Source organism: Leptinotarsa decemlineata, unplaced genomic scaffold (assembly GCF_025532065.1).
Source record: "Leptinotarsa decemlineata unplaced genomic scaffold, Ldec_3_MD MMD2_P_RNA_scaffold_6, whole genome shotgun sequence".
Taxonomy (NCBI): domain Eukaryota; kingdom Metazoa; phylum Arthropoda; class Insecta; order Coleoptera; family Chrysomelidae; genus Leptinotarsa; species Leptinotarsa decemlineata.
The window spans coordinates 13,273,465-13,300,425 of NW_027412533.1; the positions used below are offsets into that span (position 1 = coordinate 13,273,465).

Here is a 26,961-nt window from a genome sequence, read left to right on the forward strand (position 1 = left end):
ATATATATATATATAATAATATATAATATATATATATATATATATATATATATATATAATATTATATATATATATATAATATATAATATTATATATATATATATATATATATATATATATATATATATATATATATATATATACTATAGCTGCACCCGTGACGAAGTTGGGAGTTAGTCCATGTAATCACAAGGTCTTCCAACGATGACACGAAATCGCAGTTGGCCCCTTATAGTGAATCCGCTTGCTTGTTTGACCCCTTTCTTGCTCCGCCTCCGTGGGTATAAAAAAACAAGTTAAATGACGGTCAAAAAAATTCTCATTAAATATTCTGCATATCTACCTCAGAATACGTTCTTGTTTCAGTACCCACTCCAATCAATTTTTGTGTCTCGGATAGGCTCATTTCTAAACAATTCACATAAGTGTTTAGAAATTCCTAGAGAAACAATTAACATTTGGAAATTATTAATGACGTCTAGCAAACTAACATACATTTTAAATGCGTACGTCTGTTTTTTTCGCGACATTCAAATGTCACAATGATAAAATAACTAATAGACTAGTCAATCTTGACAGGCATTTGATCTGAGATTGTTTGTATGAAATAAAATTAGTTTTTCCTTGAGTACGAGTATGCTGTATATGATATGTATATGCTGTATAGAGAATCGAAAACCTTTTTGAACGAGGTATCACATGCTATCTCTCTTCATTCAAACGAATGGCACTTGGGTCAAATACCTGTCAGGATTGACTAGAATGTCACAAAAAGATCAGATGTATTTAAAATGTATAGTTTGCTAGAAGTCATTAATCATTTCTAGTTATTAATTGTTTCTTCAAGAATTTCTAAACATCAATGTGAATTGTTTCAATGTAAGCCTACCTGAGACCCAAAAATGGATTGGAGTGGTTCCTAAAACGAGAACGTATTCTGAGGTAGGCAGAATATTTAACTAAAGTAATTTGACCATCACATTTTCCAGTCTACGGTTAAGTAGAACAAAACAAAAATTTCAGCAAGATTTGTTTTGTGGAAAATGTGAAATGTTTTTATACCTGAAGGGTGGTTGTTGGTTTTTTGTCTGATTGATTTTTTCTGCAATAATTTCTGCTGACCTGCAAGGTTCATTTTCACTGTGATGGGAAACTGGTTTTTTTTTAGCCACGGAGTTAACAATAGTTGACTTTTGAGGAATGCAACATAATGATATTCTCACATCGATAAAATCACTAACCATTTCTGAGATATTTGCAAAAAAATTACAGATTTTATTTTTTGCTCTCAATAATATCAGAAAATGACAAAAAAACTATTTGCTTTATTTCATGTTTTTCATATTCTGGTTCGACCCATTCTTCAAAGCGACGTTTCGTTCATTGAAATCCATCATCAATATTTTTTAACGAACCTGTATATTTTTTATACATTTTGATAGTAATTGTAATTATAAATTCATTGACATATTACAACATGTGTATTTCACTACATTTCTTCCAAAAACACTTAATCAAAATTTCATCATTTACCTTTTTCTCAATGAGAAATCAAACTACTAAATATTGTTGCAGGCACATACTTAATAGTACCGTAATACATTACATTGCAAAAAAACAGTTGCGAAAGAGATGTAGGTAACGAAATAATAAATCGTAGAAAATGAACATCATAACGGAATGCCTCACGTTACATTTTTTAAGTTACTGCCTCACGCGATATCGCATTAAATGTTCGAATTACCTTCCATCATTCTTAAACAAATACTTGCTCTAGAAATAGTGTGCTTGTTGCAAGTATTTAACATCTGTCTTCCTGGCATAGTTGTATTGAAGAAATCTCTGCACATCTCTTGCAGTAGTCCCTGATAAGAAGTCTAAGTATAATTCTCCGGTCAAAGAAGTGGGAGCCAATATTTTTTTATCAAGAACACCAAGCCATACGTTAACACCATATCTCTCTTGAAAATTGGTAATTCTATGTAAATATTCACTTTTTTGTCACCAGTGAGAATGTATATTTCTGTTGAACCATTCGTTATTGGTAAATCTACTTTCATTGCACCACACATTTTTTTGCAAATTCAATTATTTTAGCAAAATTTTCTAATGAGTCGTCAAATGCAAATAATGGACTTTCCTGACTTGATAAGGCTTGAACTTATTTTTTTTCTTTATTTTCCGTACAGACGTAGTGGATATGGCCGAATTATGAGCAATCTCTCTCAGTGATACTTCCTTGTTCTCAATTTTTTTATTTTCCACAAATCCTAAATTGAATGAATGTCACTTTATCGTTATTGTGAATCTTTTTTTAACTCGCCTAAAACGCCGATTTCATTATCGCCACCACATTCAGTAACCGTATATTTTCTTTCGGAGGATTTTTCAATGGATCCATAATTTCGTACACTGTTATCGAAACGATATGATTAGGTTGTCGTCGTTCAGGATATACAATTCCTGATACATTGCCAAAGATTTGGTAGCATTTCTCAAACATACACTTTTTAGTCATTGGAAAAAATCATGTTTTTCCCTTAAAATCGCTCACCAAATTGAATAACTGTTATATATTGTGTGTTTACATAACTTGACATTAACATTCATGTATTTCATGGCTTACTTCAAAAAAAGAAATTATCGCTCATCATGTTTCTCCTGAATATCATCTATGACTTTTTTGATACAGTAGTTTTATTGGTTAATTAATTTTCAAGGGATATTGTATTGATTCAAAAATAATTGTTCTCTCTTTTTCAAGACAACCCTGACAGACATCTATTTGGATTCCAGTGTAAACAAATATTTTATAACGACTGCAAAATGTACAATCACCTTCCAAATAGTATTGAAGATATATCGTCCAACGCCAGCAGTAAAAAGAGTTCTTTCCGATAGAACCTATTATAGTTTGGAAGAATATTTGTGGATAGAATAGAATGATAAGTAGACCAAAACTATACACTTTCTATACACTATACACCTTCTATTGTTTGTTATATTTTGAATTTCAAATAAGTGATTGATTGTTTTTATTTATTTTTCTGATTGATTTGGCCGTTACTTGATGAAGATCCATAGTAATTTCAAAAACTTTACCTTAAGATTTGATCTCCACAAACTCTATTTGAAAAAATATAATCTCACAACATGTTTCGTAGCACAGTAGCTTTCTCAAGTGTATGAATGAGAGAGCTACTATGCTAGCGAAACATGTTGTAATTATATTTTTTTTTTAATAAAGTTTTTGGAGATCAAATCGTGAGATGTAGTTTATGAAAAATGTTTTTATTCAATTCAATTTCATATGGTAGTGACTATTTTTATACATTTATAAAATGTTATCAATTTATTTACATTTACATAAAGTGCATTTCTTCAATGTATCCCCCCTTTTATTTTTTGAACGGGTCAACTCACAAAATTGATATTTGGGATAATAAAATTAATGCATGAATACTTTATTAATATTAATATCAATATTTCTAGAAATATTCCTTTTTATCTGCCATACGGCAATTCCAACAACCCGATAAGGTTTGTTAAGTTATTTTTTGTTAATAATAATTGTCAGTACGACAATGAAAATCATTGTTCAGATACAATATTCTCATTTAGTTTTCGGTTTCACTAGTAGAAAGGTACCACGTCAACAATCTCTAAAATGGCCAATTCTCGTCCATTGGAAGAAAAAATTGAAGCGATTTTTATTTACGGTGTGAGTAACTTTCACGAGACCGAAATATTTTTCAATGAACATTTCCCGAATCGTCCTATCTCTAGAAAATATTTGAAAGAACTTGTATCCAAATTCACAACTACCGGTAGTGTACATAACAAAAAGCCCCAAGGTCATCTGTCCATTCCGGAAGAACAACAAGTGCAAATAATTGGTAAGATGGTAGTAAATTCTGAACAGTCTACTTATTCCGTCGCGAATGTTTGTGAGGTGTATCCTTCTACTGTGTGGAGACTTTTGAAGAGGAATAGGTATCATCCATACAAAATTAAAATGGTACACCAATTAACTGAAGATGACCCTGATCGAAGAACAAAATTCTGCGAAATCATGACGGAAACCATTGCAAGGCATCCTACCTATCTCCACAATATTTGTTTTTTTGGCGAATGTACATTTTTTTAAACGGCAATGTTCACAGACAAAATTGCCGTTATTGGAGTGACACCAACCCTCACATTTTCCGGGAAACACATATAGTCTGGGCTATAAGTTCAGATTCGTGTTAAATGGACATACTTTTAGTAAAATTAAGTGGTTAGGCTCATTCAATCCGGAATATTGTCTAGTCTAGATCATTGTGAAAAAAATTAAATTAGTTAATAAAAAATTCTAAAAGTTATAAACAGCAGTGTTCGGTAAGCTATAAATATTTTTGAATTTTGAAAAAAGTATCCTTGAAGAGAAGAAAATTTACTAAAAAAAAGTTCCGACTCCCAAAACGGTATCTCCATTATTTATAATTTTAATTTAACGCTGAAAATAGCCGTGCTCGCGCCATTTTGAGGTTGCGCGCACGGCCTCTAAGTGAGTACGTAACTTGAAAATATTTTTTAAGGTACTTAAAGTAGATAGAAAAATTTTAAAAATTTATGAATCTCAGATACATACAAAAAAAGATTGTATGATAAAAGTTCTGAAAATTTTAAAACTTTGTTTATAATAATTTTTTAAAGTAAACAAAAATAGAAAAAATAATAATGTTGTAAAAACATTTCTTTTTTCTTTATTTATCATCATTTTATCGTTTTTATGTCAATAAAATACATGTATAAACCAAAACAAATAATTTTCATCTCCATTTGTTTCACAGTTCAGTGTTAGATCTCGACCTGGAAGGTTGAAACCTTAACAAGTGAAGTGAAAGTGCAAGTGAAGTGAAGTGAAGTGAAGTGAAGTGAATACCTAAACCCAGAGTATTACCTCGTAGTGTCTACCGCGGCGTGAGGAGTCACTGATTATTATAATCAAACTCTTCCGATAGAGACACCAGAGCCTAATCCAAAAGGCGAAGGTGCAGCTAAACTCCCAGAGACAGCACCTGGAGGTGCTGCTATTAAAAGGTCTCCAAACATAAGATCATACACTTCTTTATTAAAAAACTATGGCGAGACAAACTCGCCAAACCAAACGTGATCAAATCTCTTTTTCTAATCCCTCTCCTTCCTTTTCCGGCTCGTCTCCCGAGCGTGAACCCACTATGACCCCCCTCCAACATCCACACTGGTTCAGCTACCTAATCAAACTAATCTATTTAACATCCGAGAAATCCCCGATGACCTAGCCAGTCAAAGGGCATTATTTAATCTGCTAAACACCCACGAATTCCTCCGTGGCCAGATCACGGAACCCAAGGTTAATTTCAACCGCACAGCTTTGTTAAAAACGAACAACAACTCCAAAACCTCTGAACAACTTCAAAAACTCCTGCGTGACCGTACAGGTCACACCTCCATCAAAGTCATTGACCTCAGAACAAAAAACCCACAACCGTCAGCTCCCAAAGAACCACACATATCATTTGTCATCAAGGGTGTCCACCTTGATTTCTTCATAGAAGAAATTAGCGGCTTCCTAGAAGCAGCTAAACTTCAAGTTTTAAAAATCTAGAGGATAACCACCAAAAAAACTTTCAAAACTACTACCCTTATTCGCGTCATTACAGCGAATAAAGACCAATATACCAGATGTCTGACTCACGGTATTAATATCTATGGCCGAACCCATGAGTGTGAGGCCTCAAACATCAACCCTTTACTTCTCATCCCAAAATTCTGTAACATATGCAGTGAAACGGGACATTCAGCAGCGGAATGTCCCACTCATAAAACCAAGTGTCCTCACTGTGATGAGGGACATTCTTCTGCTAAATGCACCAAAACCTCCAGCCCAAAATTTCCGAACTGTGAAGGCGACCATCCCGCCATCTTACTAAAATGCCCCAAAAGGGTCAAAACCCCAGATAACCCCAAAGAGGTCGCTCCAATAGCAGTCGAAACCCCCAAAACTATTACTCACATCACTCAGCAAATCAAAGCTGTCATCAAAATTCAAACCACTCTCCTCCTCAATCTCATGCCTACCATGAGAACTGAAATCCTAGCTCTCACTAATGAGCTATGCAAAACTATCTTAGGACATTCACTCTTCGCCACGGCTAGTGGCAACAAAGTGGACTATACGTTCACTGATTTGGTGGCTGAACTTGATGGCTGATTCTCCAATAATACGGGATAATGGGCGTTTGATCCTCGGCACTGTAAACGCCCAGGGACTTAGCAGAAAAAAACACCATACTAAGACTCTACTTCACATACAAGAAATCCAAATCCTATGTATCACCCACACACTCACCAAAAACCCTCCAAATTTCACCGGTTTCAACACCACACACCGACCAAAAGATCTACACTCACGAGGCATCGCTATATTAACTAAACGAGGACTAGCCTACAAAAAACACAACCTTCCACATATCCTACCCGAACTCGACTGCCTGGCTATCGACCTACTCTCCAACTCCGGCAACATAACCATCATAGCCTACTACAATCACCCAACTCAATCCGTTTCCAGAGAATTAATCAAATATACATCCTCTCTCCCAAAAGCATTTCTAATAGGAGATTTCAACTCTAGACATACACAATTCGGAGATTCTACCTCCAATGCCAACGGCCGCCTCCTAGCCAACCTTCTACTAGAACACAATATCTATAGAATTCCCTGTCCTGACCCGACGTTTTTGAGCCACCGTGGGGCGTCCATCAACGACCACATCTTGTGCTCTTGCCTATATCGGTGACATTATTACGTCGGATCACCTCCCCGTCATCGTCAAAACGTTCCTAAACTTGCCTATTCCCTCAAGTCCTGAAACCATCACTTACAAAAATCATAAATTCACAGACGTCAAACGCTTCCACTCCCTCATCAATCAAAAACTCTCTTCTCTTGACAATCCTCCACTTAACCATCCCCGACAAATTGACGCTCAAATTGACTCAATTCAAAAAATTATTTCTGAATCAGACGACTTATCCACTCCGACCACCGCCAAGCGAATCGATCAATCCCCACTTCTTCCTTATCTCATAACTCTCATCAGAAACAAGCGTAAACTCTACAGAACTTTCGTCCGAACTAGAGATCCAATCCTAAAAACCGAGTGGAACCGTCTTAACGCTCGCATTCGTCTCCTTATCAACCAATTCACCCAGAAAAGGTGGATGGAGGAGACTAAAAAACTCGACTACCGAGTTAGAACGGCCTTCTGGAACAAATTCAAAGTCCTCACTGGACAAAAAAGGAAAACCGACGACAGCCACCTATCGATTGACGGTAACATCATCTCCAATCCTTCCGACAAAGCAGAAGCCTTCCGTGAAAATCTCGCAAACACCTTCCGTCTCCCTCAAGACCATTTCTTCGATAACCTTTTCCTAAACCACGTTCACCAGCAGTTGCCCGCGCGGCTGGGTAGGCACCCAGGTCAAATCCCCCTCGATCCTAACTGCCCCCTAAGATCCCCATTCAGTGAGGAAGACATCCTCAATACTATCCACATCGGTAGAAGTACCGCTCCTGGCCCAGACTCGGTTAACCGCCGAGTCCTGAAAAACCTTCCCGATTCCGCAATTCCCTTCCTCAAACACATCCTCGATGCTTGTCTTGTACACGCCTACTTCCCTATGGCCTGGAAACAGGCTAACACAATCTTAATTCCCAAACCCCATAAGGATCCCACTAATCCCTATTCATACAGACCTATCAGCCTGCTTAGTTGCCTGGGCAAACTGCTTCAACGACTAATGACTAACCGTCTGAACGACTTCCTCATACTCCACAGAATTATTCGTCCCCACAAGCATGGTTTCAGGGCCGAACACTCCACTTAGAACGCACTAGTCGAACTACACACTCACATATCCCAAAACATCAACGCCTCTTTTTGCACCATTGCAATCTCCCTAGATATTCAAAAAGCTTTCGACAAGGTCTGGCACGCGGGCTTGATCTGAAAGCTTATCCAAACACCTCTACCTTATCATTTCATCCGACTAGTAGCCTCCTACTTATCTAACCGACAAATCCGCGTTAAAGTCGGTGAAGCATTATCCTCCCCTTTCACTCCAAAAGCCGGAGTCCCCCAAGGCTCAGTCCTCGCTCCCTCCTTATTCCTCATCTAGGCTCATGACGTACCCACTACCCATAAAATCCTACAATACGCCGACGACACTATCCTTTACTCTTCCGCCCCCAACACCCGCCGCTTGCAAATTCAAGCTCAAAACATGATCGACCATTTCGAGCAATGGTGCAACAAATGGCGTATCAAAATAAACCCCACCCTATTCCGACATCCTAACACCTCTACTCGTCCTAAATTAAACCCCGATAACTTTTGGGGGAAAACCTCATACTCCAGGACTCGGTGTCCTACTTTGGGGGTCACCTTCACGAGGACCCTCAACTGGGAGACTGACCTGAGAGAGACACTGGACAGAGTCCGGAAGAGAGCCAACCTTCTAAAGGCTCTGAGAGGCAAGCTCGGGAGATGTGACAGTAAAACTCTCCTTCACACGTATAAATTCTTCATAAGACCAGTCCTGGACTACAAAGCGATGATATACTGTACGCTTCCCCCGAGACTATCACACCGAATCCTTACAACCGAGAGAAGAATCCTCCGAAATATACACAACCTCCCCTATCGATACCCATCCCTAAACCTATACAACTTCACCAATACTACACCTATCAACCAACGATTTCAGGAACTTCAAGGACGATAAGCGACCAGAACGATGAGCATCAACAACACCGATGCCATCAACACGCTCACTCACTACGCCTTGGATTCCCCGTGGAGGATACCCAGGAAAAAGCTCCCCTTTCCCCCAGCCAGACTCCTGGGAACAATGGAAGACCCGCCGGTGCCGATCCAGGATATCCTTGAGGAACTCCCACTGAGGATCATATAGCGGACAGCGGATAGCAGCGACCTGGAAAAACCTGAAATACGAAGAGTTTCACCCTCCCGCAGCCCCGGCCAAAAAAACCGTACCCAAAAAGTACAACCACGACCTCTGCAATGGACCCGGACCACCATACGGATCAACGGAAAAACTATATTAATAAGCAGAACACAACAACCACACAACACAGACTCCAACACACAACAAAACACACACATAATAGCACACTTACCCTGAAGAGGCATTAGCCTATAGCAGGGCCCCACACAAACATACCCAACAAATGTAATGTTATTATCAAACAAATTGGAATAAACGATTTTCATTCATTCATCTCCATTTGTTTATACATTTTTTATTAACAAATGGACTATTCCAATATTTTGAAAAAAAAATTTTTTACAACTTCATAAACTGTCAATTATGATTTAAAAAAATTCCTAATGATAGTATTTGAATGTTTATAATCGTTTTTTTTCATATATCTACTTTTTAAATTATTAGTCAAGACATTTTTTTCTTTTCTAAAATCATAATTAACAGTTAACTACAAATTAACAAAATAAAAAAATTTTTATTAACAATTTCATTGTTTATTAACTTAACAATTTGTTATAAAAATTATACAAATTACAAAAACAACCACGAGCATAAAAATACCGAAATTTTTTTTTCCATTATTTATTATATTTTGAAAATACACGTGCTGCAAAAGTTACAGCAGCTGATCCATTTGTTGACTTTGATGCTTATATAACTTGTGAACTGTTAGAGATACGACAATAAACATACAGTTCATTTTTGTAGATAATTTAATTATCTTTAAAATGTCATCTTGCATATTTTTTTTGTTATTGTTAATTTGTTGTTTTTGGCATTTGTCAATCAAAATTAACGATTTCCTCGGGTTTTTTCAACTTTTCAGGCTTACAGCTCAGTAAATAATGCTAATTCGGATATTGAACTTCAGAGCAATTTTGTTAAACAATAAATTATCTTACAGTTGTAGTTGGTTATTTGTTTATTTGTTCATTTTTATATGAGCTATTAATGAATTTTACAAATACATCTCCGAAAAGTTCATATCTTGTTTGTTTTCCTCTATTGCCACATTATTTTATACTGTTATTTTCTTACAAATCATTACAATGTACCCAAATTTGTTATATTCATATGTTTTTGGCTTTTGTTTAGAATTTTGTATGTTACAATATGCAGCTGCTTCTACAAAGGTCGTCTCTTGTCTAATCCCTCTAACCTGATTTATCTTACTACCTGTTTCGAAAACATGGGTTACAATTCATACTTGTTTTGTCTGGAAACGTGATTCATAGTCTATTAAATAGTTACCAAGCACAGTTCAGTGTCGAAATCTCGTGGCGTGAAAATATGGCTAAAAAATCCTTTGAGAACTCAAGATTGAGGATGGGAAAAAACCGAGACTTCATTTCTATCTATCAAGACAACTGAACCACTGGCACCATCAGAATTACTGAAAGTTGTTTACTGCAGCTGCACAATGTCTGGTTGCACTAAAAGTTGCAGCTGCAGGAAAGCTGGAATGAAATGTACGCGAGCATGCAGAGGTTGCCAAGGTGAAAATTGCACGAATGCATCAGATATTGTTGAGAAAACTAATGATCGAGATGTAGATGAAAATAATGACTCTGATGATGGAGATAAGGATTTCGAATACGGCATGGTCATTGATCGACAAAATAAAAGGAAGTCAGCTTATCAAAAAATTATTCACGGAATCTTCGGAGCACATTCCGACTCCGAATCTGAAGAAAACACGGAGCCAGATGAGACTGGAGTAGAAGAAGAAGAAATGGAAGAGCAAAAAATTTAGAACCCCCCGAGTAACAAAGGAAAAAGAATAGCACGTTCACTTTCAAACCTAGATATTGCAGGTATTGCAAAAACTTCCCCCTCTAGAAAACGAAGGGAAAAGACGAAATTGATGAAATAAATTGACTGCTTTATTATTCTTGATATAACGATAATGAATATTATCGACGTTAATTCTAATATTACGATTAAAATTTTGTATTTGAAAGAAGAAATCTGCTTTCAGTTATATAATATCATATCTACTCAACAATATTATTCTAACCTCGTGTCCTTATATTTTTTAATGAAATTATTGCATGTTTAAAGCTTTTTCCAAAATTCAGCGAAATTCATTAATAACTCATAAAAATGAACAAATGAACAAATAATCGTTTCTATGTCTATTGACATAGAAACGATAAAATAATGATTAATAAAGAAAAAAATGTTTTTACAACATTATTGTGTTTTGTCTTTTTTTGTTTAATTTAAAAAATTATTATAAACAAAGTATTAAAATTTTCAGAACTATTATCATGCAATCTTCTTTTGTATGTATCTAAGAAGGGCTCCACGAAGCCTCCACGAAGGCTCCAATATCCAGAAAAAATAAATGTTTGGGTAGGAATATTGGGAAACCAGCATATTCAAATACAGTGCACCAGGTGCACTGTATTTGAATATGCTGGAAACTACTGTTGATCCTCTTATCACTGTTCTATATACTTATTGTCATGGGGATGAATGAAAAAAAAACAGATTTATATGAAAACGAATAAAATCAAATGATGGAACTAACTTTGACATATTTTAATATTTCAAAAGATTTTTTTTCAGTATATTGTGCACTCCCTATATCGCACCCATTATAACCTTCATTGTTAACAAATGTATAGAAAATGGAATTTATTTCAATATTTGGCAAAAATCGCTAGTACTTCGTATCAATAAAATATCCAAACCGGAAACATTCAATGATTTGAGCCCTATTAATATTTTACCGTCACTCTCAAAAGTAATCGAAAAAGCAGTTTATGAACAAACGTATACCTTTGTCAATAATAACCGTATTCTCCCCATCACGCAGTCTGGCTTTAGACAAATTATGGTACCACAAGTGCTCTCTCTAATATTACCGATGATATTATACATTCATATGATAAAAATGAAGTAATGTAAATGAAAGTAAATGATTATAAGAAAGCATTTGATACAATGAACCATGCTTTACTATGTGCAGAACTTTGTTATTACGGATTCGATGAGAAAAGTCAATCTTTTTTCAAATCTTTCCTCAGTAGTAGAACACAGCGTGTTCTCATCAATAATAACTCATCATCAGAACTGAACGTAATACATGGGGCACCTCAGGGCTCTATACTTGCACCTCTCTTATTTATTATTTACACTTCTGATTTTTCCAAAATACTGAAGAATTTTCAAATGCCTATGCTGATGATACCAATCTAATTTTTTTCGCGAAAATTGATGAATTTTTATCCGTTGAACATTTTTTGAATAATGATATAGATGACCTTTTGAAAATACCAAGAAATCACTGTTTGAATATCAACCCAAATAAATCATCAGCCATAATTTTTGGTAATAAAAGGGACAGGTACTATAGGGCCATAGATAATTCCTCAATTCTTATCAATAACACAAATTGGAATATAGCGATAAAATAAAATGCTTGGGGTTGTCATTAGATTGCAATTTGAGATTCACTAGCCATATTCACTCTCTGATTCCGAGAGCATATGGTTTACTAAAACATATATACCCACACAGACACTACCTACTTGACTAAACATTTGAAAATTCAATCAATTTGTTTTTGTACAAAATATGAACACATTTTTCTAAATTTTACAAAATTAACACAATTTTTATTTTTAATGGCAACTTATCATAATTTTGCATACCTTTATAGAATAATTAATTTTGTCCAAAACTTGTGTTATATTGTTTTTTTGGATATCAGTTGATTTTCTTGTATTATATGGATGGGTGTTACTAGAGAACTGTTGTATGTATTTCATCTTAGAGATGTTCAGGAAGCATATCATTCCGTCTTACACTCAAAATTTCAAGGAACCCATGCATCCACGCTACTTTCCTCTATATATTTAAAATAACTCTCAAAGCCCTATTCTGTAATCTCTGTGAAATTTCCACATACTTCTTATTCAGTGACAATAAAATTGTTGAGCAATATTAAAAATGAGGCGCTATGATCTTGCATTTTGTTTCATTTGCTAAGTCTTTTCCCATTCTTGATAAAAGTTCAATTGTTCTAGTATCTAGTAGTATCTGTTTCAAATCTGTCTCTAGTATCTAGTATCAAATCCATTGAGTTGTCTTGCAGTAAAAAACAAGAAGACAAATCTCGTTCGGCAGTCGATGTCAGAGCTTGGCTTTGCATCATACTGCCTAGGGGAGGCCTAGTTTATTCTTGATATTCAAGGTTTGAGTGTTTTGTCTATCCCATAGATGGCGCCTTCGTAGAGGGAGATATCATCACCTTCACTTTTAAGCCTGTTCTTTTAGGGCAGTTCAGTGGTTCAGCCTAGCACCTCTGATGAGACCTGGTATGTCTGATGTTGGATTCACAAATCCATCGAGTAACATTCAGAACACTAAAGGAATACTGACTCCCGTTCACGACTATGGTGTCTATTAACCTTTTATGTCGATGGTTGTTCTCGTCAAGTCCGGTTATCACCGTAGCCCCCATGTACTTGTATTTAGTTTGAATAAAAACTGAAAATATTGTTATTCAGGAGACATTAAAGTGTTATGATTGAAATTTTTGAGGAAAAACATTTCCTATTGCTTTAAGAAATCGTACTCTCGAGCACATCTTTTATCTAAAAGACAAAAAATTGTTTTGTTTTCAATGGATAAACATGAAAGGTAATAATTTGGCGCACCGGGATACTAGCTAGTTTATTATATTATTTCACACAAATGTACGAATCAGCTCGTTATAATCACTAGTTCGTCCCAAGTAGGTAAATCGATTAGCGAATTTATGTTTTTACTGATAGGAGTTTTGTAACTTAATTTGAAACAATTTCAATTAGCAAAGTTAGTATATAAATGCAAATTGGCACAGTTTCAATATTTTAGTTGCTTCATGATTTTATGCAAGAGGCCCCCAGAGAATCATAGGATCGAATATTTTTTGAATATGTCTTTGTGTTATACAATATTATTCACTTATTGAACTCTTTAGAAAAAAAAATGAAAGTCTCTGAATTATTTTCTTTTGAAAACACTTCCTATAAACTATTGAAATACTCCTATTTAATTTTATTTCCGTTGCCCTATCGTTAAATAAATTAAAAATAAATGAAAAACTTGCACAGGAGCCTCTTAGGTTGCCGGGTTTGGGTGCGCCGGTCGGTAGGGTGACGAGAAAAGGAATTGGAAACACCAGTTAGCTACAATTTGTATTTCACAAGTAATGCTGGATGGCAGTTATATGGCTTTTGATTTTGAGTATCTAAAATAAAATATGCGGGTGCAAGATCCCGTGGAATGCACAGTTCTTTGAAAACCCAAAGCAATCTTTTCCCATTCGATACCCTGCCATTTCCGTACCACACTCTTAGAAAAAATGCGACCCGTTTTCTTCAACACATGAAAAAACTAACCTCACAACGATAACGAATATTCAACAAGTGAAACACACGGCGCCCTCCATTGCCCTCCTGCCTAACCTTGAACTTATAAGCTGATGGGAAAAGATCTTTAGCAGTGCCCTACGTATCTTACTACCGTTGTGTGCGGCAGAAGTTCGCTAAGAGATGGCGCGGTGACGTGAAGTACCTTTAAGTTGAATTAACCGAAATGAACTATGGATCCGTTACACCCGACCCCCCTTAAAATGAATTTCAAACATTTTAAGTTATTTGAAATATCCTTTTTGTTTTCACAATTACTTTAGATAGCAAAACAGTGCGGGCGCCAACCCGATAAATGCCAATATTACTGCATGATACACCTAAAACTCCGTGTAAAAATTTTTAACGATCAACACTCTAAAATTCAACGGACAAAACTGGCTAGCGACCTTACGGTGGACGTTGATGATATTTTTTCAAATGGCTAGCGTGGAATAGACCGCGTTCTCGGCATCCATCGGGAAACTCCAGGAGGTAACTATGTTCGCGAATAATCTTTTTTATTCGATAGAGGCCTTCAAATAACAACAACAATTTTTTGGTCTCTGCCCTAATGGCTGATGATACATTATTTGCCTTGAGCAGCACAAGCTCTACTACCTGATATGGCTCGTATGGCCGACCAAGGGTATCGTATCGCTCTACGTTCCGCCTTGGACTTGAAAGTGGCTTCGGCCAGAATGAGCTTCTCATCAAGAGTCCGATTTGGGACAACGCCAGCGCCGTCTGGTGTTAAGTGAGCCGGAAGTAGTTTGGGTCGACTTTTCCCTAATTGGAGCTCATTTGGGGTAAAACCAGTCGATTCGTGTACAACAGAATTCATATACTCCTGGAAAAGCTTTATGTTGCAAGCCCATTGGCTATGATTTTCGTGGCAGAAGATTCGCAGAATGCGTCCTATTTCACGCATACAGCGCTCAACAGGGTTTGCACAAGCATGCCGGACCGAAATAAAAGTTAGCTGAACCCCAAGTTCAGCCAAGGAAATTTTCCACACCTTAGAGGCAAACTGTGTGGCGTTATCAGACAGTATACGACGAACTTGACCATGTGGGGAAATAATCTTTCTGTAGTCTATTTAGCATTGCCCTAGTTGTGGCCCATTTCAAAGGATATAAGGCGATGTGTTTAGTGAAAACATTGAAAACCACGAAAAGGTAGGCGGTCCCTCCTCTAGACCGGATAAGTGGCCCAAGGGTATCAATCGCGATGAGATCATCTTTGGAAGCTGGGACGATCTGGGACTGCGCTGGGTTTGGCAACTTAGAAATCTTCGCCCTTTGGCATATATCGCAGGTTTTCACAACTCGTTTGATGGCACGTTGGATATTAGAAAAAAAAACCTAGTCTTTCAAGGCTATGTACGTCTTATACGCACCGAAGTGGCCGTAAGCGTTGTGAAAAGCGAAAACTATATCCGTAACCAGTTGCTGCGGAACGCATAGTAACACCTTCTGTTCTTCGCCACTGATTACGCAACCTCTCACTTGTGGGCAGTTCCTGTATTATAGACGACAACTTTTTGTCCTCTTGCTGGAGCTGCTCAATGCGTTTGAGCTTCTCAAGAGCTACTCCGTCCAATTTCAGCACAGTGAAGAGATTAAAGGATTTCTCCGCAGGTGTCGATAACCTCACACAGGAATATCTCGACAAAGCATCACAAACTGCGTTGTCCCGTCCGGGAACATGAACAATCTGAAAGCGGAATTCCTGAAGTACCAATGCCCAACGAGTTATCCGCGGTGACAGCAATCTACAGGAATTTAAATACACCAACTCCCGACTATTTTTATACAAAAATAAATTCGTTCGCTAACAAGTACGTTCTCCACTAATACACCACAGAGCCGCTAGGACTTCCTTTTCGTTGGCGTGATAATGCCTCTCCCTTTCCAACAGGAGACGACTGGCCCACGCAACAACATGTTTCCTCCCATCAACCATTTGAAATAGGTGCCCGGCTATACCAACGTCACAGGCGTCGGTGGCGACATGCCATGGTCGCGAAAAATCGGGGTGGTAGAGCAACGTGGCACACTTCAGCTCCTCCTTTATTTGGTGAAAAGCTCTCTCCTGATCAGCTCCCCACTGCCAAGTTGTTTTTTTCTTCAAAAGCCTGGTCAAAGGTTCGGCCATTTCAGCAAAGCTACTTAGGAAAACCTATCATAATTGTATACCCCTAGGAATTTTTGGACTTCCTTTACATTCGTAGGCCTTCGATAATCGGAAACTGCCTGGATACGCTCTGGATCTGGCTTGACCCCGTCGGTGTTGACTATATATCCTAAAAACTGCATTTCGGCATGAAAGAAAACACATTTAGAAGCCTTCACTGTGAAACCAGCTTCTTTCAACCTGTTGAATACTAATTCCAAGTGATTAAAGTGTTGCTCCACCGACTCACTAGTGACGATGAGGTCATCCACGAAACTGATGAGGAAACTAGAAAATTCATCCCCAAAAACTTTTCTCATGGCACGGGTTAACGAGCTGACTGCAGTTGAAATTCCAAAAGGTAGCACACACCACTGATAACATATTCCACCTTCCATAAATCCACAGTATTTCCGGTCCTGCTTTCGCATTGGGATCTGCCAGTATGAATGAGGCAAGTCAATTTTGGACATACATTTCTTCCCACCTAGAGATCTAATGATGTATTCGATTCGAAAAGGGGACTCCCGATCGGGCTCCATCACAGAGTTCAACCGCCGCGTGTCCAGGCAAATTCGAACGCCCTCGTCTTTTTTAACTGTGGTCATTAAAGGAGACACGTAGGGTGTGGAGACTCTTTCAATAACCCCCCAGTCTTCCATTTGCCTACTAGCCTGGGATACCGTATCTCGATGCGCCACAGAAATTGGGTAAGGTTTAACAAAAAAAAGCGTTTTATCGTTCAGCTTAATTTCGTGCTCATATATATGCGTTCTTCCAGGGGAATTCAAAAAAATCGATTTGTATTTCAATAAAAGCAACTTAAACTTTTCTTTTTCAGACTGGGACAACACTTAATCCGAACAAACATCATTTGGATTAAAACTATATAGGGAATTAAAAACATCTTTCTGACCTGAACTCCTAAATTTGTTCATCGAGTTATTAACAATGGTGGAAATACTTGGGCTTTGTAAGCTGCCAAAATCGTGTTGAAATTTCATTTCATTTACAAACATTCCCAAAAGTCGCAGAAGTAAACACCTTCCTTTTTTAAATCTACTGAAGCATTATGTATCCTAAGGAAATCTACTCCAATTATAACTGGGAAAGCTAACCCAGGGATTATGAGAAATTCATGTGAGAACTTTTCGTGAGAACATTTTTCCGTTCTTGAGCCTAGGAATGGGAATTTAAATCAACTGAACTGTTACTGCTCAGATTTGACTGCACAACCTTCGCTGCTTGACTGCTTTTTACAGTTGAATATAGTCTCTCTTGAGTCACTGCTTCAGCTAGTGCTGATTTACTCAAAAAAGTTGCTTCCGATGCAAGTCCCTTCGATGGCTGCGCCTCCCCTAGTAAACGAAATGCGTTACCTTGTATTTCTGCATTACTACCATGTTCTAGGTCCTCCATTTCTTGGAGTGGTGGAGATGGTATTTGTTGTTGCGGACCCAGCTCCAACCCATTCAGAGTTTTACTTCTCAAGCTGTAAGGTGGTGTTTTTCCCAAAACCATAATTCTTCAGAACCCTAGCCCCACGTTGGGCGCCAAGATGCACAGGAGCCTCTTAGTATGCAGGGTTTGGGTACGCCGGTTGGTAGGGTGACGAGAAAAGGAATTGGAAACACCAGTTAGCTACAATTTGTATTTCACAAGTAATGATGCTGGATGACAGTTATATGGCTTCTCATTTTGAGTATCTAAAATATAATATGCGGGTGCAAGATCCCGTGGAATGCACAGTTCTTTGAAAACCCAAAGCAATCTTCTCCCATTCGATACCCTGCGATTTCCGTTTTCTTCAACACATGAAAAAACTAACCTCACAACGAGAACGAATATTCAACAAGTGAAACGCGCGGCGCCCTCCATTTCCTTCCTGCCTAACCTTGAACTTATAAGCTGATGGGAAAAGATCTTTAGCAGTGCCCTACGTATCTTACTACCGTTGTGTGCGGCAGGAGTTCGCTAAGAGATGGCGCGGTGACGTGAAGTAGCTTTTAATTGAATTAACCGAAATGAACTATGGATCCGTTACAAACTTTTATTTTCAATAAACAAAAAATATATAATGAGTTAATACATAGATTAAATTGGAGATGTCATTCTCTGAATTGGAAACTGCATCATAGTGAATATTATAAAGTAGTACATGCATTTTTAATATATGCATTTTCACAATATCATACTGAAGGTGTTATCGCTGGAAAAGTAATATAACAACCTTTCCATATATATTGGTTTGGTTTGAAAGATTTCAAAAAGCAGCTGCATTTTCTTGAGTTTGGTCTCACTGACTGATCCACAAATAACATCACTGACTGATCCACAAATAACATTAAATTCCTTTGTCAGTTCACTCCACAAATCTTTTGCATGCCGAGTATAATGTTACGTTTCTCCCGTAGGTTGACCAATAATTGACAACACTGAACAATAATCAAACTTAACTTTATGTCACTTTAAAATGCAACAAACACGTCAACTGAAACTTCAACTATCATTCGAACGTCTATCGCCTTACTAGATCGTTTCGCATACCGTACAGTCACTTCCACTTGACTGTGTCGATGGGCGAGTGGATGACGCTTTCGCTTATATTTGGTAATCGAAGGCGCCGGAACATTACTCGGAATTCCATCGATTCGGTGCGAACAGCGGCGAAATGTCGGTCGAACTGAGCGCGCTCTTCGCCACGTCACAATTGGTTAATGGCTACCAGTGTCGGCTGGCGTTATTTACTTTAAGGTATGATTTACAACACTACTCCCTTCCCTGAGGTTGTTCGTCCCGAACAAAATTCCAATAGGGGACATCACGACCCATGTAAGGACTCAGTCTCTCTATGTGGACAACTTTAGGCTTGCTTCTGGGTGACAATTAGATTCTGTACACCAGATCGTTTATCTTTTTGGTTACCAAGTAAGGTCCTTGCCATGGTCTCTGCAATTTGGGACACAAAACTTTTCGACGTTGGGGTTGGTAGATCCACACTGCATCGCACTCCTTGAAACTCACCGGCAGCGATTTTTTGTCAAATCTTATTATATTCATCCAGTCGCTGGAAAGCTGTAGTTTGGATCTGGCAAATTTGTGTACAATTTCCAGTCTCTCCTCCAGGTCATTCACATACTTTGAAATAGGTACCTCTTTCGAATCATCAGATGGGCTGTCGCACAATACATCTATCGGAAGTTTCAGTTCTCGACCAATCAGCAACATGGATTATGTATAACCTGTCGCGTCATGTTGGGAGCTCCTGTATGCCAACAGATAAAGAGGAACCAATTTATCCCAATCCTTTTGGTTTTCGGAAAAAAACATCGAGAGGTAGTTATTTATGGTGTGATTGTGCCTCTTCTTTATTCTCAAGAAAGTCATCATTTCCTTCCACAAATCCCATTCGAAATTGCGGCCCTCATCCGAGTGTAGTTCCTGGGGTACTCCGTGTCTGGCAATTACGTTCTGCAACAGGGCTTCTGCCACCGTTTTAGCCTCTTAGTTGGGTACGGCCAATACTTCAGGCAATTTGGAAAAAAAGTCCATCACAACCATAAAGTACTTGTTACCGAATATCAACAGTAATTCTCTCAAAGAGGCACCCACTGTGGTATCGCTTCAACCTCCCTTCTTGCCTTGTTTTCGGACCCTTTCTCGAAGAGCACAGGTCACAGCTCTTACGCCACTTTTCCACGTCAGCAATTGAGCTAATATTACCTCTTACGAACTCTCGCCGCAGTGGCGGCCGGCATTATTTTCTTTAGGGCATGATTTACAACAATAACTTCAAGTTTGCTGCTCCAGTGTGCTTTGTATTTTACCCATTCCAAATAACTAATTCACTTATCTGAATACACTGAATACACACACGTCTCGTCAAGTGAATACGGTGGTAATGTGTAGTCATAAGTATTTGGATTGGTGGAAAAGTTATAGTGAAGTTTGGCAACAGTTTTGTTCAGTTTTTTTCCCTTTCTACTCCCATGTTTGAAGAATGATGTTTTTTGAAAGAAAAAGAAATACGATCAGTGAAAGGGAGTACTTCTTTCTATCAAATTCAAGAAACATTTTACAAGTTCGGCTAGTAACATTTTTTTTGCTATATTCAATAAAAAAAGGGACAAAAATGATTAGTGTTGATGAGGCAACTGAGTTTTTTACTATAATTTTATGAGAATCAATATGTATAAATGAAAGGAAAATTATAGATACTACTCTGTTCAAATCTTTATTTGAATAATTTAAATACAATTTACAATTTCAATTTGAAAACGTATACAATGGAAAGGAATGTACTTAAACATATGGCAACAATAAATTTTCAGCCTATCACAGATATAATCAAAATTCAAGTGTATCATCAATTCCAGTTTCAAAATTATTAAGTACAACGCCGATTAATACATTCATCTTATGCAAAACAGAATTATTATTCATCTGGCAAGAATTTATTATTAAAAGTGGCTTTTTTGGAAACGGCAACTTTTCCATCACATTTGAGAAACCCTGAAATCAGTCACTGGTGGATATGTATGAAAATTAACTATAGTATTATTAGCTGCATAAACATTATTTTTCATGATCGGTAATATAATCAATAAAGCACCCAAGTTCTTTCTACAAAAACTTCGAAAAATTCCTAAAAAATCGGTGCTGCAAAGAATTGTTTTTTCTAGCCGATCTACAACTTTTAGTACTTATATGAAATTACCCAATAATAACAGTGCCAACTACATTCGAATTATTGATAACTATTCAGTTCTAGAATAATAAAAATACAAAATATTCGACACATTATCTTAGTTTTATTGAAATCCAAAATAGAAACAATGTGCAAGATTTATGGTCTGGCTCCTGGACAAACATCTGAATCAGTGTATTCTTCACATAGGTAGGAATAACATGTGTATAAATGAATAAATAACGAAAGGTGATTTGATTCAAAACAAAATAATGTTTTAACAATAAGAAGTAACAATGTAAGAATGGAAATACCCTCAAAATTTTCAGACGTTATGAATTGGAACTATGAGACACCTCAAGGAAGGCCATACTGCAGTAACTGAGGTAAGATTTTTATTGGAAAAAGTAAGTTTTAGGTAGCTGTAAAATTAGTTCTAGTCATCTCCTGATTATGCTAACTTGGTTAGCGAAATATGCGTGAGACAGGATTCTCTTCCAGTGTGGGAAAAGATTTTCAACAGATTTATTTCACTCCATATATTCAAATTCTACCTATCAAGTCTGTATTTCAATTTCAACCGAATTTCAATTAAGCTAAGCCATGCAAAAGTCAGACCATATATTATTTTGGTTCTAGTATAAGATGTACCATTTCTAGTAGACAGGGCTATCTCAAACTATCAATCAGAGTTTTTTTAAAAGGTGAAACTGGAACCTCTGGCGTAAAATAAATCCAAACCAAGTACTTTTTCCAAAAAAAAACAGTTTTCTTCATCTTCTGAAGACGCCAATTTGGTTGGTGAAACGCGCATCAAGAAGTGATTGATGATTGAGAAAAGTGCTTGTTTCAGAGTTTTGATATTAGTTTTTCTTCAACTGCTTCGACTCATAAACTTTGTGAGTCATTCCTCTTGGAAGGTAACAAATAGTCCAATTTATCAAAGTCAATAGACTTTAGAAGAATATGTAAATATATGAAAATTTTTGAAGGTTTAATTGGTGTTTCTGTGCTACTAGGCAAGTGTTGGTACAGTACAGCAGTTCCAAAAAAGGGACGATATACAATATTCAGTATTTTTAAAGATATATGAAAAATATTAAATAATCAAGTGGATTCTCATGTGCACATAGTATGATCGATCCCAAATTGAAGCAGACCCAACAGTTGTAATCATTATCCAATTGGAAAAGTAGTAAAAGATGCTGCCCTGCATGAAAAAGTATTGACTTTCAATAAATTCATGAAAATCTTGACCTCAATGGAAAAACAGTTTTTGTCAAGCTTCCGGATACAGACAAAAAATCACTGGTGACAGTCCGTAAATCTGAAAACAATTCTTGTCTTTGAAGAAGTCCAGAGTTTCACCTATCATAAGAATAGGAATAGTACGTACAACCGATCCGAATGGTCAATGTTAACGAGGCATATATAAAACAGCATGAAAGGTATCAAAAGTTTAGAGGTTCTCAAAAACTTTTATGAAGAGAAGATTCACTGGGGACTTTCAACGTTGAGAGAAATTTTACATACAAATTTCTTTTTAAAAACGTCCACATAGAATTTGGTGAATACTATAGAAGAAAATTGTAAGCTACCAACATTAAATTTTGACAATCTGAGGAAGATATATTTTTTTCGCGAGGTAGCGACCTGGAAAGACTATAAATTGAATTATAGAAGAATTGATGTTGACTCGTCTTTTAAAAGAGCAAAACTTTTATTTTCGAATTTACAATTCCATAATAGTAGGCACTAAATTCTCAGTATGATTAATGTTATACCACAATTTTGTCATTACAATTTTGAAAGATATATCTTGAAAAATATATCTTGATCGGTATGAAACATTCCATTTTTTTAGTTTTACCAATCCTTACTGCAATAAATAAATTACTTGAAAATTTATTTAGTACAGGCTAAACATCTCATAGATAAAAATATAAATTATAACTAATTATTATATATAATTATTATAGCTGATAAGCTGTAAGAAAATGTTACAAAAACGATATATGTAGAGGCAACAGTATAATAAAATATTTGCGAATATTACTGGTCATACAGATAAGTATTGAAAGAGCTGTCTTGCGGATGTCTTCATATTGGATTGCATATTTTGTAAAATGTCTTTTATGGGGGTCAATTTTTCTCGGCAGAAGTTATTTCAATCAAACTGACTAGACCTTACTCCATTAAAAAAAAATTGATTAATAAATAATGATTACTTTATTTATCACTGTAAGTGACAATAATCGAAGTACTCTGAGAAATATTTTAAAACTGTTTCAATTCATATTACATGTTTTTGGCACTTGACTTGTGACCCTATATATTCATACTACGATGGAGGCAAATATTCCGGAATTTCTGATACACCGTTTATATCACCTGTGCTTCAAGACGAGAAATTAGTTCATCACAAAAAAAATTAACATACAGTGAGCAGCGAAACAAATTAATTATTTTGGCAATATACGTTTGACAAATGTCCAAATGTCTCTTATAAACAAAAACTTAAATTTGTTATTTCTTGGGATATGTTTTATGAATCAAGTTGACATCATCAAAAGATGAATATATTAGTTTCCCAAGTGTATTTAAATCTAACAAGATATTTAGCAATTTCACACATCATTGATTTTCTAAGTATGAATCACATTATTATACTGACTGGGTTGTGACCTTTATCACTGTTCATATATCTTCATGTCATCCTTTGATATTTCCAAACTGTCGAAAGCTTAGTGCCATGTAGGTACTGGTCTCAAATTTCAATCAAAGTTCAATTATTTCAATTCATATCTAGAAATGTGTTAAGCAACATTCGAGTTTTCTGGATATGTCTGTTCTTTGAAACGAGATACAATAGCTTATATAGTCTGACCAACATACTTCAGTCGCAGTTCTCCCAGCTTACTGCATGAATTCCAGACTTTTCAGTTCCCGTCATTTTGTTTTTTTAAGATTACTCATAGTTGATGGAGAAAATTTGATGTTTTGTAATCTACTTTTATGTTCATCTTCTGAGCTATCAGCTATATAATGACAACAAAAAAATACGGGCCTGCACTTTCTTCGTCATAGTATCACAACATTTGCCTTAATCAAAAAATGATACGATATGGTGACATAGCAACTGGTATTCAAACAAAATCGATGAGTTTATCAGGAAACATACATTTAGAAAAGGTCTTCATAAATCCCCGTTTTCTAAAATACAATGCATCAGAATTTTAGTCAACCCTAAAGACAAGATGCTGGAAACTGAGAATTATATTATTAATGAAATGAGCTATGAGGAGTGTAACAAAATGGTTAGGCTAGACAAACCATTAACACTTGTTTCAAAGAGCACAAGCTGCTTATCAGAATTCATAGTTCAGGAAAGTGCGGTTGTGCAAAACACAAATTGAAAAATGGCCATAGGAAATATGAACACTGCCTACAATTGTGGAAAGAGATATATGGCACAAAACATATTAACAGTGACAAAGGTCCATTTCAAACAGACTATTGTTTATATTTTATGAATCGAATTAAACCAGGCGGGAGCATTTCTGCAAGTTATCTTTTGTATTCTTTTTTTTAACAAAAAATTCAGAGAGTTTGTGGAACATCAGAGTCCTCTTCTACTGTGGAATCCAGCAACTACAGATGTACCTCCGTATATCATTATCATACGTGCTTTTTTTCAAAAGTGTGTTGCACAAAAACACCTAATTCTAGCTTAGTGTTGGTTAAAAAATGGCATTTGTGAAATTTAGGTTTTCTGATGGTTGTTTATAGTTATCACAAGGATGGTTGTATGGAGGTGTTTTTGCAGGTTTTTTATTTCATCAGTCATCAGGTTCATTATGTACAGTAATTTCCTAAAAGGAAGCCATGAAAATTTATCAATAGTGAAATGTATTGTGATTTCCAATTTTTTCTGCTTACAAGCAAAAGAATATAAAATAGGAAGTGAAGACTATTTTTTCAATTCCTTGTTATATTTGATACTAATCGGACCAACACTAATTGCTTTCACACTGAATGCGGTGTCATCGAATTTTTCTTTTTTAGAAGTAATCCTAATTGAAATCAAATATTACTTTTTGTTTGAATACAGTACAGAAATATATATTTTCAATTTTGAATACTGGCTGTGTCAGATTTGAGCTTATTTTAGGGCTGCTATGTCAATAAAGAAAAGCATTTTGAATAGATATCTAAAAGACCTTTCAAATGAAAAATAACCCATAATTTCTTTCAAAGATGCATTGAAAAATATCAGCATTAAAAAATATTAAAAGAGTCATATTTCGGAATTTTCGTCAAAGTACATATTTTGAAAAATAATGAATTTGTTCTATAATTTAAGGGCTCACTGTATTAGGGTGTCTCTCATATAAAAAAAATGCCTATAGAAAAATATTTTTCAGTACAATAACAGATTTTATAACTAAAATTCCTTTAGCTAAACTATAAAATGAAATATTGTTATTGGATTCTAAGGTACGTTTTTTATGTTCCTTTCGTCCATTTCGAAGACAAATGGTGCAAACCTTGAAGAATAAATGTGAGATAAAAATAGAAATCACTTCAGTTGTTTTTAATGAAGAAGAATTTTTGCCACACACTGTAGATATTTCTTTGCAAATCACTTCTGCACACCTACATTCTCCCAGTCTGCAATCATTGTCAAGTTTACATTTTCAAAACGCCATTTCTGAGTTTTGGAATGTTCATCACATTTTGTGACATAAAGTCGTTTCCTTCCCGGGTCACAATCCAGACACCTCGGATTTCCTCCATGTAAGAACCATTGCTTTTCCTGAAAAGGAGAAGGACAATTATGATTTTGATTTCTTATTCCGAATTTTGCTCAGAGCAAAAATAAACCATGAGCTCCTAATTATATAGTCAAAACATCATATTTAAGGTGCTACAATATTATGATTATTTCAATAATTTTTTTTAAACAGTTCAATTATATTTCCATTACTTTTCCGAAATATTATACCAAACCAGGCAGATGTTTGACAATTAGTAAAATAATTTATTCTGAAAATCATTTAAATAATTGCTTTTAGGAACTAAATTATCGATATTTATATTAGTATATCTAAAAAGATGTACACATTTGCTGTATTCTAGAAGATTGAATATATATTTTATTTCAATCAATTTTTATGAAAGCACAGAAATACAAATATTTTTATTTTCTGTTTTGTATGGTTCTCATCAAATTCAATATTTCGACTTTAATCTAGAATTGTGACTTTATAAGTCTAAATTTTGACTTCATAAGTCTAAATTATGAATAATATTGTTTTAACTCATCGATGGTTTTGGACACTTCAAAGTATTCTCTTTCGCGTGGACTTCATCAAACTTGCAAAAAAAAACGTTTACCCCTTAATTTGGTAATCGTATGTTCAGAACCATTCGCTGAAAAAAGGTACAGGTACAGGTACGACAGATTCTTCAAGTTCTACGATGCTGTAGCGAGAACTATTCAGTTGTGTATCATTAAAATTTAAACCAGAACTTGAAGAAGATTCATCTTCATTACATACCTTATTGTATATCCCATTAACCGCTTTAAGTTCTTAA

The 26,961-nt window shown here is 36.0% G+C and overlaps 1 protein-coding gene across 1 annotated transcript in view; it reads right to left on the minus strand.

Moving 5' to 3' along the window:
• Window positions 1–20,897: 20,897 nt before the first annotated feature.
• The window catches only part of LOC111509878 (N-acetylgalactosaminyltransferase 6), a 39,812-nt gene continuing 33,748 nt past the window's right edge, over window positions 20,898–26,961 (minus strand). The window contains exon 10 of the mRNA XM_074170026.1: window positions 20,898–26,179. Within this exon, the coding sequence (XP_074026127.1) occupies window positions 26,006–26,179 (174 nt within the window). The 3' untranslated portion in view covers window positions 20,898–26,005. The remainder of the gene's footprint in view (window positions 26,180–26,961) is intronic.